Genomic DNA, 15,116 nt, shown 5'->3' on the forward strand with positions numbered 1-15,116 from the left:
ATATAGCACCCCAAATAGCAGTGCAGTACTTGATAAATGTCATATTTCAACATTCTACATGGAATTAAAAAAAATTCCCCCATTGGACCAATACAGTTACACTGCAGATATCTCAAACACAGCCCCCTCTATTATTTCTGAGAATATGGTGCATTTTTACTGTGGAAATTTAAAGCTATAGCGCCCCAAATATCATCCCAGTAGACAGCAACTGGCATTTTTCAGCATTCTACAGAGGGTTAAAAAAAAATTCCCCATTGGACCAATACAGTTACACTGCAGATATCTCAAACACATGCCCCTGTATTATTTCTGAGAATATGGTGCATTTTTACTGTGGAAATTTAAAGCTATAGCGCCCCAAATATCATCCCAGTAGACAGCAACTGGCATTTTTCAGCATTCTACAGAGGGTTAAAAAAAATTCCCCCATTGGACCAATACAGTTACACTGCAGATATCTCAAACACATGCCCCTCTATTATTTCTGAGAATATGGTGTATTTTTACTGTGGAAATTTAATGCTATAGCGCCCCAAATATCATCCCAGTAGACAGCAACTGGCATTTTTCAGCATTCTACAGAGGGTTAAAAAAAATTCCCCCATTCGACCAATACAGTTACACTGCAGATATCTCAAACACATGCCCCTCTATTATTTCTGAGAATATGGTGCATTTTTACTGTGGAAATTTAAAGCTATAGCGCCCCAGATATCATCCCAGTAGACAGCAACTGGCATTTTTCAGCATTCTACAGAGGGTTAAAAAAAAATTCCCCATTGGACCAATACAGTTACACTGCAGATATCTCAAACACATGCCCCTGTATTATTTCTGAGAATATGGTGCATTTTTACTGTGGAAATTTAAAGCTATAGCGCCCCAAATATCATCCCAGTAGACAGCAACTGGCATTTTTCAACATTCTACAGGGGGTTAAAAAAAATTCCCCCATTGGACCAATACAGTTACACTGTATATATCTCAAACACATAACCCTCTATTATTTCTGAGAATATGGTGTATTTTTACTGTGGAAATTTAATGCTATAGCGCCCCAAATATCATCCCAGTAGACAGCAACTGGCATTTTTCAGCATTCTACAGAGGGTTAAAAAAAATTCCCCCATTCGACCAATACAGTTACACTGCAGATATCTCAAACACATGCCCCTCTATTATTTCTGAGAATATGGTGCATTTTTACTGTGGAAATTTAAAGCTATAGCGCCCCAAATATCATCCCAGTAGACAGCAACTGGCATTTTTCAGCATTCTACAGAGGGTTAAAAAAAATTCCCCCATTGGACCAATACAGTTACACTGCAGATATCTCAAACACATAACCCTCTATTATTTCTGAGAATATGGTGCATTTTTACTGTGGAAATTTAAAGCTATAGTGCCCCAAATATCAGCCCAGTACACAGCAACCGTCATTTTTCAACATTCTACAGGGGGTTAAAAAAAATTTCCCCATTGGACCAATACAGTTACACTGCAGATATCTCAAACACATGCCCCTCTATTATTTCTGAGAATATGGTGCATTTTTACTGTGGAAATTTAAAGCTATAGGGCCCCAAATATCAGCCCAGTAGACAGCAACCGTCATTTTTCAACATTCTACAGGGGGTTAAAAAAAATGTCCCCATTGGACCAATACAGTTACACTGTATATATCTCAAACACATAACCCTCTATTATTTCTGAGAATATGGTGCATTTTTACTGTGGAAATTTAAAGTAAAAATGCACCATATTCTCAGAAATAATAGAGGGGTTGTGTTTGAGATATGTGCAGTGTAACTGTATTGGTCCAATGGGGAATTTTTTTTTAACCCTCTGTAGAATGCTGAAAAATGCCAGTTGCTGTCTACTGGGATGATATTTGGGGCGCTATAGCTTTAAATTTCCACAGTAAAAATGCACCATATTCTCAGAAATAATAGAGGGGCATGTGTTTGAGATATGTGCAGTGTAACTGTATTGGTCCAATGGGGGAATTTTTTTTAACCCCATGTAGAATGTTGAAAAATGACGGTTGCTGTGTACTGGGCTGATATTTGGGGCACTATAGCTTTAAATTTCAACAGTAAAAATGCACCATATTGTAAGATATTATATAGGGGGGTGTGTGTGAGATATGTGCAGTGTAAATGTGTTGGTCCAACGGTGGAATTTTGTAATATATGCAGAAATGTTATAAAAGGTAATTTGCTAGAAATGAGCGGATATTTACCTTTAATTTGTTTAATAAACGTATCTAATTTTGCAGGGAGATATATTTGTGTGAGAACTCTGCAAAATCCACTAAAAATTGTAACATTATATGATTATTATCACATTTCCAGGTCTAAGGCACCTTTTGCTAATCTAAAGAAAAAGCGTCTGATGGCATGACCACTGATTTGAAACAGTCTTTTTCCCCCACAGGGAAATCTATTTTTATTTTAGTTACATTTTATGTTATGAATGACATCTGAATGTTCTTCCTTATTGTCTATTTGGCATTGGAGGCATCCTTGGATAGCGTACAGACTGAGGAGAGTATTTTTGTCTTTTTTTCTTTATATAGGTATACCTGTATCCTCTGTAGAGCACCAGCAGATTGCAAAGTGCAACTACAATAGAGGGAACAGTGAAAATTAACAATGACATTAAAATGCATGGGGCAGAAAAACATTAAAAGCGTATTAAGACATCCTAGTACAGGAGAGCCCTGTTCTTGCAAGCTTACGATCGATTAGGTGGTTGAGCCAGGTTATGGGCCAATACTATTTGTATTTTTCCTAACAGTGTTTGCACATAAGTTTAAAGCTTACTGATGTCTTTTTAAAATATATGACATGCCTTCTATCTAACAACTAGGCCGACGGCTGTAGAACTCTTACGCTCACCAAATCTTGGAGGTTACTGTTAGGGTTTTCAAATGCTGAATTGCTCAGTTCTACATCGATCATACCTAACACATCTGAAAATGAAATCGCTTGCTTTTCTAATGTCTTCCGTTCATAAAGACAGAACTACTTATCTCCCAAGTCATCGATGTCACGCAAGAACGAGGCTTGGGACGCGGAATGACTTGGTCGCGCCCCTTTAAGGCTTCTTTTCATTAGCCACTCCCAGTTTTTCTGTGACGGTACTTTGTTCTTATTTTGTGTATCTTCCTGTTTACATATGTGTTTGCAGGCTCCTCCTTTCGCCCTGTTACACTGGGAAGTGTAGCCGGTAGCGAAGCATGTGCACGTCATTTCCCGCATCATAAAGCACTATTATCTTCCCCAAGTCACTGCCAACCAGCCTTGTCAAGCAGGACTGTTTTTATGTCCTGGCTGCCATGGCAGCAGGAAGTAGCGTTACCCGGACTATCCGGATCCCTGGCAGGCACGGATATGCAGTGGAGTTCTCCCCTTACATCCCATCTCGGTTGGCATGTGCCACCTCTGAAAATTATGGCATATCAGGTGAAGGAGGCTTCCCTATTTAAATACTTGCATGTTTACAGGTTCATGAAACAGCTTGTTAGCTTTTTGTAGTTTTACTGCGGTGATAAAAATGTAATATTTTAATTAAGTATTTTAGTTAATCTTGCGCTTGAGACCCCTGTAGAAGTGTTTTGGAACAGCCCATTAGGATTAAGTGCATACGCACATGCCCCACCACCTACCACCCACACACTCTTTATCTATGTTACGGTGCACCTGTCATCCACAGCGCATGGGATAACCATTAAGCCATAGGCTGGCCTGTAGCTTGATTAGTGTATGTAAAATGTGATCCTGCACAAACTTATACTTTCCAGTTTAATAGATATTATCAGTGTTAATGTTATTGTTCATTTTAAAATACTACCCGTTCTAAAAGTGCTACGGAATCTGATGGTTTTTGGGTGACCAAATCGGCAGCTCTGTCCGGGGTACGAGATAATGTTCTGACGGGTATGCTACCGTTCAAAAGTTTGGGGTCACTTTTTTCAAAGAAAAGCTAATTTTGTCCATTAAAAAACCAGGATCAGATGGATCAGAAACACAGTGTAGGTGTTAATGTAAATCGCTAGCTGAAAACAGCTGATTTTATTATTATTATTATTATTATTAATAATACATACAGATACATCAGGAGTTGAGAACCATCCTTGTAAGCTTGCCATCTAGCCTTATGGTACTTTTACACAGTTACTTGCAGGAATGGTGCACTTTAGATCACTGGCCAGAAAGGTGACAGCTGGGAAATTGGTTATCAGGGCTGTCCTGGCAGGTTATTAGTAACTTCGTTACCAAGCATTTTTTTTTTTTTTTGGAAACTGTAAATAATGTATTTTTTTCCCCGTTTTTAGCATTATGTTGGTTTAATAAAGATTCCGCTTTTCTGTGTTTGATGTATCCATGCAAATTAGACATCCTTTTTTCAAGACAAGTAGGGCTTTCTTTTAAAAACCATAGAAACAAAAAAAATATGTAAAAAAACCTATACTAAAATAAATATAAATTTTTTTTTGCAATTTCATTTAGGATTTCTTCTACACAGTAGGTGCCACTGCTGAACAATGACCAGATTTATGTTTCTCGACATCCCCTGATTAGAGTAATTTCATTATTTATATTTCATTTTTACAAAAAGAATCTGTTGAATAAATTTACTAAGTGGGGAGGACTCTACCAAAATCATTTAGTTTCTGTTTCTGTTACTTTTACTATTTGGTCTGGATAAGGGAGTATATAGTGAGAAGGTAGGGAGGGGAGTGGATAGTGGGGTAGATTGTGAGAAGTGGGGGAGAGGGGGTAGATAGTGAGAAAGGGGTTGGTAAGAATATTGAAATAAAGAGTGAGAATGAATGAATGTGAATGCATTGTGTGAATGAGTGAGAATGAATGTGAATGCATTGTGTGAATGAGTGAGAAAATGAAATAATGGGTGGATGAATTGTGTGAATGAGTGAGAGTATGAATTAATGAATTTGTGAGAATGCATTAATGAGTATGTGTAAATGATTTGTGTGAATGAGTGAGAGAATAAATTATTGTGTGAATGAATTACGTACATGAAAGTGTGAATTAGTGAGTGGCTGTGAAAGTGTTTGTGTGTATAAAGATGTATAATTGATTTGTGGAAAGGCAAAGATGGCACAAGCAGAGTTTCTGAGCCTTGGGGACCAAGATGGCACAGGCAGGGTGTTTGGGGACAAAGATCGCAAGTCCTATGCGTGTAATTTGGGTGCTGGTCAGGTTCTATGTGGGCAATGTGAACACCAGGGCTGGATTTGTGGTGTGCGACCTGTAATCTATGCCTTTAATTTAGGGGTTTTTATCTATACCTTTAATGCCAAGTTTTTATGTGAATTCCAATTGATCTATACCTGCAAAGCTGGGTTTGTGTGTTATTCTGTTGATCCATGTCTGCTATGCTATGTTTCCATACATTATTTATGTTTACCTGCAAATACAGAGTTTGTATGTCTTATTCAGATTATCAATACCTGCAGTGCTGTTTCCATGTGTTGTTTATTTGAGCTATACCCTCAGTGCTGAGTTTACATGTGATTTCCAGTTGATCTATACCTGCAATGCTGGGTTTGTGTGTTCTGTTGATCTATACCTGCAATGCTATGTTTCCATACATTATTATTTTATACCTGCAAATACAGGATTTGTATGTCTGCTTCTGATTCAGTGTGGCAAAAAAACATTTTGGTGCAGGAAAAAGGTAGTGATTGCATGCTAGGGAGCGTGGAGCAGGGTCCAATTGTTTCAATATAAAATAAATTGGCAACAGGGTCTAATATTTATATATATATATTGTCAGCATGGTCTAATATTTATATATATCGGCAGCAGGGTCTAATATTTATATATATTGGCAGTAGGGGCTAATATTTATACATATCTGCAGCAGGGTCTAATATTAAAGAATGAAAACGAACTGCCAGTTTAGCTCTTATTTTGAAATCATATTTCAATCATGGTCTTTACTTCAAAGAGATAAGTACATATTATGTAGTTAAAAATGCATGTCTAATGCATATATATACCTGTGTCTGTAATCTCATGTGCTTCATAGTGTGTCCCTGAATGGCAGAAATAAAATGTGGTCACCCTACTTGTCACCAGCCATCAAGAAGTTCAAAACATTGTGAAGAGATACTGAGAAATGCTTGCACAAATCTACACTTATGTAAAGCAAAGTCCTTGAAAATCAATAATGGTTTCACACAAACTCAGTGCACACTGGAGTCTTATTCCTATGTTGATGCCATATGCGCATATATACAGTAACTTCCTGATATATTTTTGTGTATTCATTTTCTAGTATAATGCATCATTTGCAAATTTTATACCCAACAAAAGTAGTGTCATATTTTGAAGAGTGGTGAACTTGCAACCAATCATACAGAGAAGAAACCAAGACATAGGACATTGATAAAAATCAATACAGGGTAGTGGTTACATGAAGAAGCTTCCTATTTTTTATGACTATAAATATTTAATTGTAAAATTGTTAGCGGTCCTATCAACAATGCACCAATGGTATAGCCCAGTCAGCAGCAGCATTCATTTGTCTGCTATGTTGCTCATTATTAAAATCTATTATATAATTAAAATGGAGTCAGATTGTATCTAGCATTTTTGCAATATTTACATTTTGGATATTACTCAATATATATTCCACTAATGTTTTCCACATGCCAGATCACTAGATTAAAACAATATTAATTAGCATTCAGTATTTTCTAAAACCAGCAATAGCTTAATGCTTTCCTTGTCAGCAATTCTGGCTATCCTAAATGTACAGAGACACAACCAAACATAGTGGTTTCCCAAGCTTACTTTGTTGCCCCTCCCCCACCCTTATCATGTGCTAATAAAAGTGGAAGCATAAAATTGTGGTAACAAAATGTTTCTACTATTATTCTTATTTTGTTTTTGTAATTTTAGGCTGTGGAACACTGCTTGTTCTAGAACAAAATGACGCTGGACTAGTTGTTCTCAAGAGGTAATGCTCATTTTGTGTAATTGTTTTTTTAAAGTTTTATCATGCCTGTAACAAATACAATCGTTAGTACTCTTGGCAAAATGAGATGTTCAGTGTCATATTTAGCACTTAGAGATTCACTGTAATGGACTTTGTAGGCCTTTCTTACATACACAAGACCATGGTTCGTGATTCAGATTCTTTGCATGCCTGAATCAGAGCTGACATAGGTCTCATGGGATGACAACTTTTGGTCAGTCATTTTCTACTTTGATGTCTAACATCTTTGCTCTGACAGCAATTTAGAGACTATTCCAAGATGATACTCCTTTAGGAATTATGATGTTTGGTAATCGTTGGCTGTTTGGTCTCAACATTTTATTGTCCCATGTTTGTAAACCGTAGCTTATGATACAGGTGTTACCTACATCACCAAGATTTTTAGGTTCTTCAACTCCCAATATTAACTAGTATGCTGATATGATTTACTGGAATCTGTCCACTGCACATTAAGGTTAGCGATCAGGAACAGAAATCATCATACAGGTCGTTATTAGTAGACTTGGGCACCAGGGGGCTCTTCGTGTTCGTCTTCGTGCTCGTCTTCGGGGGGAAAAAAACCTTCGTATTCCGCGAATATTCGCCCGTTCCTGTCTTCTCTTCGGGCGAATATTCGCGGACATTCTTCGTGCTCGTTTAATCTTCGTTTCCTTCCCGGTTGCCTAGCAGGGGTTAATACGGGGTTAACAACACATCGGAGCAGCAGCAGCAGCTGCCGTGAAGGAACGTGTGTGCAACTCTATTGGTCGTTTCGGCAGGGGGCTGGTCTGGCATCAACAAGTGAATTGCAGAACGCACTTCATTCGTTGATGGCAGGCCAGCCCCCTGCCGAAACGACCAATAGAGTTGCACACACGTACTGAGGTGTACTGTACACAAAATGACCTAGAGACAAATGCTCCAAGGAACTTGGCCTCCGTTTATCATACACAGTCACACATCCATAGATGTTTAATAAAAGAATAGGGATTATTTTACATTTTTAAATTGATTTTGGACCACTTGTAATACATGCCTAACATTTGCTACCTATTCACAATGGCATACTTTGCAACAACCCAACTTTTACTGGACAGGACTGGAAAAAAGCAGGACTGTCCACCAAAATCTTAGGTGTGTTGGCAGGTATGCGGATGGAAAAATGTTGGACAAGAACTAAAAAATAGCTTAGGGTTAATGTACGGTTATGTTTAAGATTAGTAGCAGTGCACTGGTTTGGTTAAAGATGTATTATGTCTAAATAATAATTTAATTTTCATTTTAATGTTTAATTTTAATTTTCATTTTTAAAAAATTAAGGGGTTTATTTAAATGTATTTTAAAGTTAGATTTATTATTTAGTACTTTATTATATTTATTTAATGTTTATACTAGTGCTACCTACCGAGCTATAACTACCAACGTGTATTTGCATACCTAGATAGCTAAATTAGATGGGACAGGACTGGAAAAAAGCAGGACTGTCCCTGAAAAAGTTGGGTCTGTTGGCAGGTATGTGGATGGAAAAATGTTATAGTATGAAGTGTGAGTTATAGCGTTAATGCTAGTGAGTGTAGAAGTGAAGGCCAGGACAAATAACAAGAGGAAAGGTCCTTGTGATTTGTGCATTGTACGTGTATGTGTTATGTGTGTTGTCACTGTGTGTTATATGTGTTATGTATTATGTCACTGTGTTATTTGTGTTATTGTGTGTGTTATGTTTGGTTGGTTGGTTGTGTATCAGAAGGAAAATAATGAAATGGAAATGGAAAAGGAAATGGAAAAGGCGAATGAGTGGGCAATTGGCGACCCACTCACCTGTTTCACCCCAGAGCAAAGCATCCAAACACTGTCAGTCCTAGATGTTTGGCAGCGGACTTCCAGAGCTCAGACACAAGGCCCTAGCGTAAGCTGGCCACTCCGGCGGAGGTAGCAGGCGTTGCCACACCGCAAACAGACGCAGCCAGGGGGGAGAAACTGCCCTTACCATTAGGGACATTTTGGGCATGACTCTAGCCAGGAAGCGAACTGGCACAGAAGAGATGCTGGCACCACCACAACCACCACCACCAGCAGCAGCATTGAAAAATGGGAAAGGCGAATGAGTGGGCAATTGGCGACCCACTCACCTGTTTCACCCCAGGGCAAAGCACCCAAACACTGTCAGTCTTAGACGTTTGGCAGCAGACTTCCAGAGCTCAGACACTAGGCCCTAGCGTAAGCTGGCCACTCCGGCGGAGGTAGCAGGCGTTGCCACACCGCAGACAGAGGCAGCCAGGGGGGAGAAACTGCCCTTACCGTTAGGGACATTTTGGGCATGACTCTAGCCAGGAAGCGAACTGGCATTGAAGAGACGATGGCACCACCAGCAGCAGCAGAATTGGGAAAGGTGAATGAGTGGGCAATTGGCGACCCACTCACCTGTTTCACCCCAGGGCAAAGCATCCAAACACTGTCAGTCCTTGGCGTTTGGGAGCGGACTTCCAGAACTCAGACACAAGGCCCTAGCGTAAGCTGGCTACACCGGCGGAGGTAGCAGGCGTTGCCACACCGCAAACAGACGCAGCCAGGGGGGAGAAACTACCCTCTCCATTAGGGACATTTAAGGCATGACACTAGCCAGGAAGCGAACTGGCAGAGAAGAGACGCTGGCACCACCACCACCAGCAGCAGCAGCAGCATTGGAAAAGGCGAATGAGTGGGCAATTGACGACCCGCTCACCTGTTTCACCCCAGGGCAAAGCATCCAAAGACTGTCAGTCCTTGGCGTTTGGGAGCGGACTTCCAGAACTCAGACACAAGGCCCTAGCGTAAGCTGGCTACACCGGCGGAGGTAGCAGGCGTTCCCACACCGCAAACAGACGCAGCCAGGGGGGAGAAACTACCCTCTCCATTAGGGACATTTAAGGCATGACACTAGCCAGGAAGCGAACTGGCAGAGAAGAGACGCTGGCACCACCACCACCAGCAGCAGTAGCAGCATTAGAAAAGGTGAATGAGTGGGCAATTCACGACCCGCTCACCTGTTTCACCCCAGGGCAAAGCATCCAAAGACTGTCAGTCCTTGGCGTTTAGGAGCAGACTTCCAGAACTCAGACACTAGGCCCTAGCGTAAATTGGCTACACCGGCGGAGGTAGCAGGCATTGCCACACCGCAGCAAGTGCAACCAGGGGGAGAAACTACCCTCTCCATTAGGGACATTTGAGGCATGATTTCAGCCAGGAAGCGAACTGGCAAAGATACTGGCACCACCACCAGCAGCAGCGTTGGAAACGGAAAAAGGTGAATGAGTGGGCAATTGACGACCCGCTCACCTGTTTCACCCCAGGGCAAAGCATCCAAAGACTGTCAGTCCTTGGCGTTTGGGAGCGGACTTCCAGAACTCAGACACTAGGCCCTAGCGTAAATTGGCTACACCCGCGGAGGTAGCAGACGTTGCCACACCACAAACACGTGCAACCAGGGGGAGAAACTACCTTAAACATTACAGAGAAAAAAAATTAACTTTCCAAGCTAAGAGCTGGGTAACCCAACTTGGGCAGATTGAATTTAAGAAAGGCAATCTGCTCCATCAGATGAGGTGCCATGCGTGAGCGCTGTGGACTCAGTATGTTTCCAGTCATAGAAAACACGCGCTCACTTTGAACAGTGGTTGGCGGACATGATAGTAGCTGCTGCGCAACCCATGAGAGTGCAGGCCACACACTCTTCTTTTCATCCCAGTAGCTAAGAGGATCAACATTAGGCGCAGAAGGAACTTCACAGAGGTAAAGTTTGACCATTTCAGCAGCACTACTCTCCTTTCTGCTGCTAGCTCTGTCAGATGGTCCAACTATACTCCCAAGTGCCTCTTCCCAAAACGCAGCTGCTCCACTCAGCTGTGTTGTGCTGCTTGTGGCACTGCTGCTGATGCTGCTGCTAGGAGTAGCAGACCACATCATCTCTTCCTCCTCCTGCACCTCTCCCTCCTCGGACAGCATTCCCATTTTACGCTGCCAGTCACGCACCTTGTTGACCAATTGCTCCCGGTAGCTACTGAGAACATTAAATTTCAAAGCTAGCTTTCCCTTAATTCTTGGATCGCAAAGGCACGCTAGCATCATTTCGGGACTCTCTTCCATTCGTTTGCGAAGGTGTACTTTTAGCAGATCCTTCAGCTTCCTGGCTATGGCTGCTACGTCAGGATGTAGAGTGCCACCTTGAACAGCCTCACGGTTTCCAAGGAACACATCCATCTTGCTGCCTAGATGGGAGAACACTGGGATTACCTGGGCCAGACTGGCAGTGTTTGAGCTTAAATTTTCTGTGGCATCCCTGAATGGTTTAAGGACTGCCACTAGCTGGGCGATCACTGTCCAATCCTCCCTATTCAATGGAGAGGTAATCCCAATATTGTGCTCTGAGGCAAGATTATGGATTGCCCTCTGCTGCTCCAAAATCCTCTCCAGCATGTCTAACGTGGAGTTCCACCGTGTACTGACATCCTGGCGTAGGCAGTGTACGGGAAGACCTGACCTCTCTTGCTCTTCCCTCAAAAGTTGGCTAGCCTTAACACTATGGTGAAAGTGCCCAGCGATCTTTCTGCAGCGGGACAGAACTACTGCTGCCACATTAGTTCCTTCTGACATTGCTGCCTTCACTACAAGATGGATGATGTGGGCTGCACAGCGCACACCAACAATATGACCATCTCGCAGCGCTTTCACCATATTGGCACCTCCGTCAGTTACCACAAAACCAACTTCAACATTGGTGCCCGCCTCTGCTCCCACCCAAAGGCTAAACATTTTCCTCATTGCATGCAGAATATTTTGGGAAGTGTGCTTTTCATCCATCACTTCTGCATGGAGAAGGAAAGATCGGTAGCCTGCTGCAGCAGCTTCCTTAGACACACCGGGCTGCCACCAGTGTGCTGTCAAAGAAAGAAAGGCATGCTGGCCGCTAGGTGCACTCCACAAATCTGTAGTGAAATGAACACACTGACCAGCAGCCTTGGAAAGCTCCTCTTTCACTGCTGCAACACAGGACCGATACAATGAGGGGACAATGTTCCTGCTGAAAGTGGAACGTGACGGAACTGTATATTGTGGAGCCACAGCCGCCATCAATTGTTTGAAAGGCTCTCCTTCGATCATAGAGAAGGATGCCCCTCCAACAGCAATGAACTGACCAATCAGTCGCGTTACTTTATTGGCCTGCTGTTTGGGCATTGACCTTTTGGATTGGAATGCCACAAATTGTTCCAGGGTGGGCTGGACATGCAGTGCTCCAACCTGCCTTGGTCTCTGGCTGCCAGCACTAGCTACTGCTGCTGCTGCTGCTGCTGCTATTGGCTCAGAAGAAGAAGCTGTTGGGGTTTTTCCACGGCCACCAGCTATGCTGCCTGCACTAAGTTTTACTTCTGCATCTTTCCCCAATAGCACAGCATTGTGTTGAGTGCTGAGGTGATGCTTCATGCTAGCACTGGTAAAATGGCCAGACACTTTCCCTCTGCTTATTAGCTTCCCACAATGTTTGCACTTTCCATAGCGCCCTTCTTCAACATTTTCAAAGTGCTCCCAAATTGGGGCGCGCATAGCCTTGGAGTGTGCCTTGGGTGCTGCTCCTACTGCTCGGGGTGGATGAACAGAGGCAGAACTAGTGGTGGTGGGACTGGTGGTAACAGTACTGGCCATAGTGGGACTGCTAAATGCTTTAGATTTGCTAGGTTTTGCTGCTGCTGCTGCTGGTGGTGGTGGTGATGGTGATGATCGTAGCGGAGAAGGTGGAGGCTCAGGGGAAAATTGTGCACTAGTCATTTGGACACTGCTCCCTGAGGAATCTGATTCCTGACCACTCATCTCCTCTACTTCCTCTGGCTCATAGTCTAGCTCTTCATTAGCCAGATCGAATGGAATTCCTGCTAGGCTGGAGCTAAGACTGATATCGTCGTGAGACTCGTGACTAGTAGTAGTGCGAGCAGGAAGAATAGACTCTGCACTTGGCCTCTCAGTCTCAGGCTCCTCTGCTACCTCGCTAGGTGGAGTCCCACTATGTGTAGCCCTCTCTCTAACTGTCTTTACAAAAATTTTGTAAGGACTTGGTGGCTTGCTAGAGGTACTAGGAGGACATGGCGTGGCGGTACCAGTGGGAACAGTAGGCGCAGCACTAGTGGTGGTAGAGGCGGTGCGGGTGGTGGTGTTGGTGGTGGTGGTTTTCCCTACAAAGGAATGAGATCGCTTTTGTTTGGGACCCCTCTGAGTCTTGCTGCTAATTTGGCTCTGCTTGGTACCTTGCATGCTGCTTGTGGATGGGGAAGATGCTGCTTGGGGCAAAAGGCACTTCTGTTTAGTCACTGGGCTGGTACTACTTGTGCTACCCTTTAACTTTGAACGTGCTTCTGGTGCTTTAGGCTTTCCGTAAAAAAACATAGAGCTTGAGGGCCTAGCCGCACTACTACTGCCTGCTTTTGGTGCCTTTCCTTTACTTGATGATCCTTCAAGCAATGCTTCCCCAAATGATAAGCGAGAGCTTGGCCTACTTGGCCGACTAGACTGACGCAAAGGCTGCATCTTAGAACTGGTGGTGGTGCTGGTGGTGGTGGTGGTGGTGGTGGTGGTAGATGGAGCTTGTCCCTCCTTAGTCCCAAAAGGAGTATCCATTTCAAATTTTGTGTTGTGTGTGTAGTGTAGTGTAGTGTTTAAAAAACTATAAAAAAATAAAAAAAATAAAAAAAATAAAAAAAAGGAAATATGAATTAAAGACAAAAAAATTAGAGGAAGTTCTCTTCAGTGCTACTGCTTAAAAAGTAAAACTATGCACTACTGCACTGTGCTGTTGTGTGCAATCTGGCAAAGTGCTAAAGTTATTTAAATTATTAACTCAAGATTAACTATTTAATAACTAGCAGTATTTTATTTTTAATTTGAATTTACACGGGCCTAAGAGCTTAGCCTACTACTATGCTAGCCTAAAGCTATATTTCCTTACTATAAGTCTACCTCTAGGCAGACGCTCTCAAACCCACTAAGCTAAAGTGAGGTTAAATCAGATTCAGTATGATTTATTAATTAATATTAAGTTATATAATATTAATAGATTAGAAATAATTTACTTATATATTATGCATTATAGATAGAAGAATATAGATTATGAATTAGAATTTAGAATTAGAATTATATTATAGATTATGAATTAGAATTTATATTGTTATATATTATTTATAATATATTATAGATTAAGATTAAAGAAGATTAGAATTATTTTAGTACTACAGCTAGTAGCTTGAAGCTTTGCTTAGTACAGCTCGTCACAGTCAATTTTTCTTGAGAAGAATTAGAAATAAAATAAAATGTCACAGCAAAACAGTTAGCTTCACTGCTTGCTGAACAAAAACACACAGCACTTATGCGGCTGCACTCACTAGCCCAACAAGTTCACTTCACTGATGGACTGAGGTGAGCAAAACACTAAGGGTACTTTTAATAAAATTGAAATAAAATGTAAAATAAATGAGAAAATCTTTGCAAAACAGTTAACGTCACTGCTTGCTGATCAAAAAAAAACACAGCACTTATGCGGCTGCACTCACTAGCCCAACAAGTTCACTTCACTGATGGACTGAGGTGAGCAAAACAAATGAAATAAAATTAAAGATTATTAATTAAGAAAAATTGACTTGGTCTCTTGCTGTTGCTAAAACAAAGCACAAACTATAGAGCTGCAGCACCAGTACTAATAAGATTAGCTGAACTATACGCTAGTAGTAATTAATTAATATAATTACTTTTATTTATAGCTAATTTAATTAACTATTAAGATAAGAAAGAATTATAGAATTATTGATATTACTGATTTTAGATTAGACACTAGTAGATGTCTTGAATGTCTATAGTACACTCTACACTAGTATACTATTACTAACTATAACTGACAAATATATAAATAATTTTATAATGAATTCAATTATTAATTATATTAATATTACTGATTTTAAATTAGACACTAGTAGATGAATGTCTACAGTACACTCTACACTAGTATACTATAGTGTATATATATATATGACTGACAAATATATATATATATAATATTATAATGAACTATTAAATTATAGAGTCTA

The 15,116-nt window shown here is 41.1% G+C and overlaps 1 protein-coding gene across 1 annotated transcript in view; it reads left to right on the forward strand.

The window, feature by feature from the left end:
• The first annotated feature begins 3,340 nt into the window (after positions 1–3,340).
• Positions 3,341–15,116, forward strand: part of LOC149284790 (peroxisomal targeting signal 2 receptor-like) — a 115,557-nt gene continuing 103,781 nt past the window's right edge. The window contains exons 1-2 of the mRNA XM_089496213.1: positions 3,341–3,470; positions 6,939–6,996. Coding sequence (XP_089352339.1) covers positions 3,344–3,470; positions 6,939–6,996 — 185 coding nt within the window. The 5' untranslated portion in view covers positions 3,341–3,343. The remainder of the gene's footprint in view (positions 3,471–6,938; positions 6,997–15,116) is intronic.

The sequence above is a fragment of the Sceloporus occidentalis genome, unplaced genomic scaffold, assembly GCF_023333645.1.
Source record: "Sceloporus occidentalis isolate IW3139 unplaced genomic scaffold, rSceOcc1.0.p SCAF_88, whole genome shotgun sequence".
Taxonomy (NCBI): domain Eukaryota; kingdom Metazoa; phylum Chordata; class Lepidosauria; order Squamata; family Phrynosomatidae; genus Sceloporus; species Sceloporus occidentalis.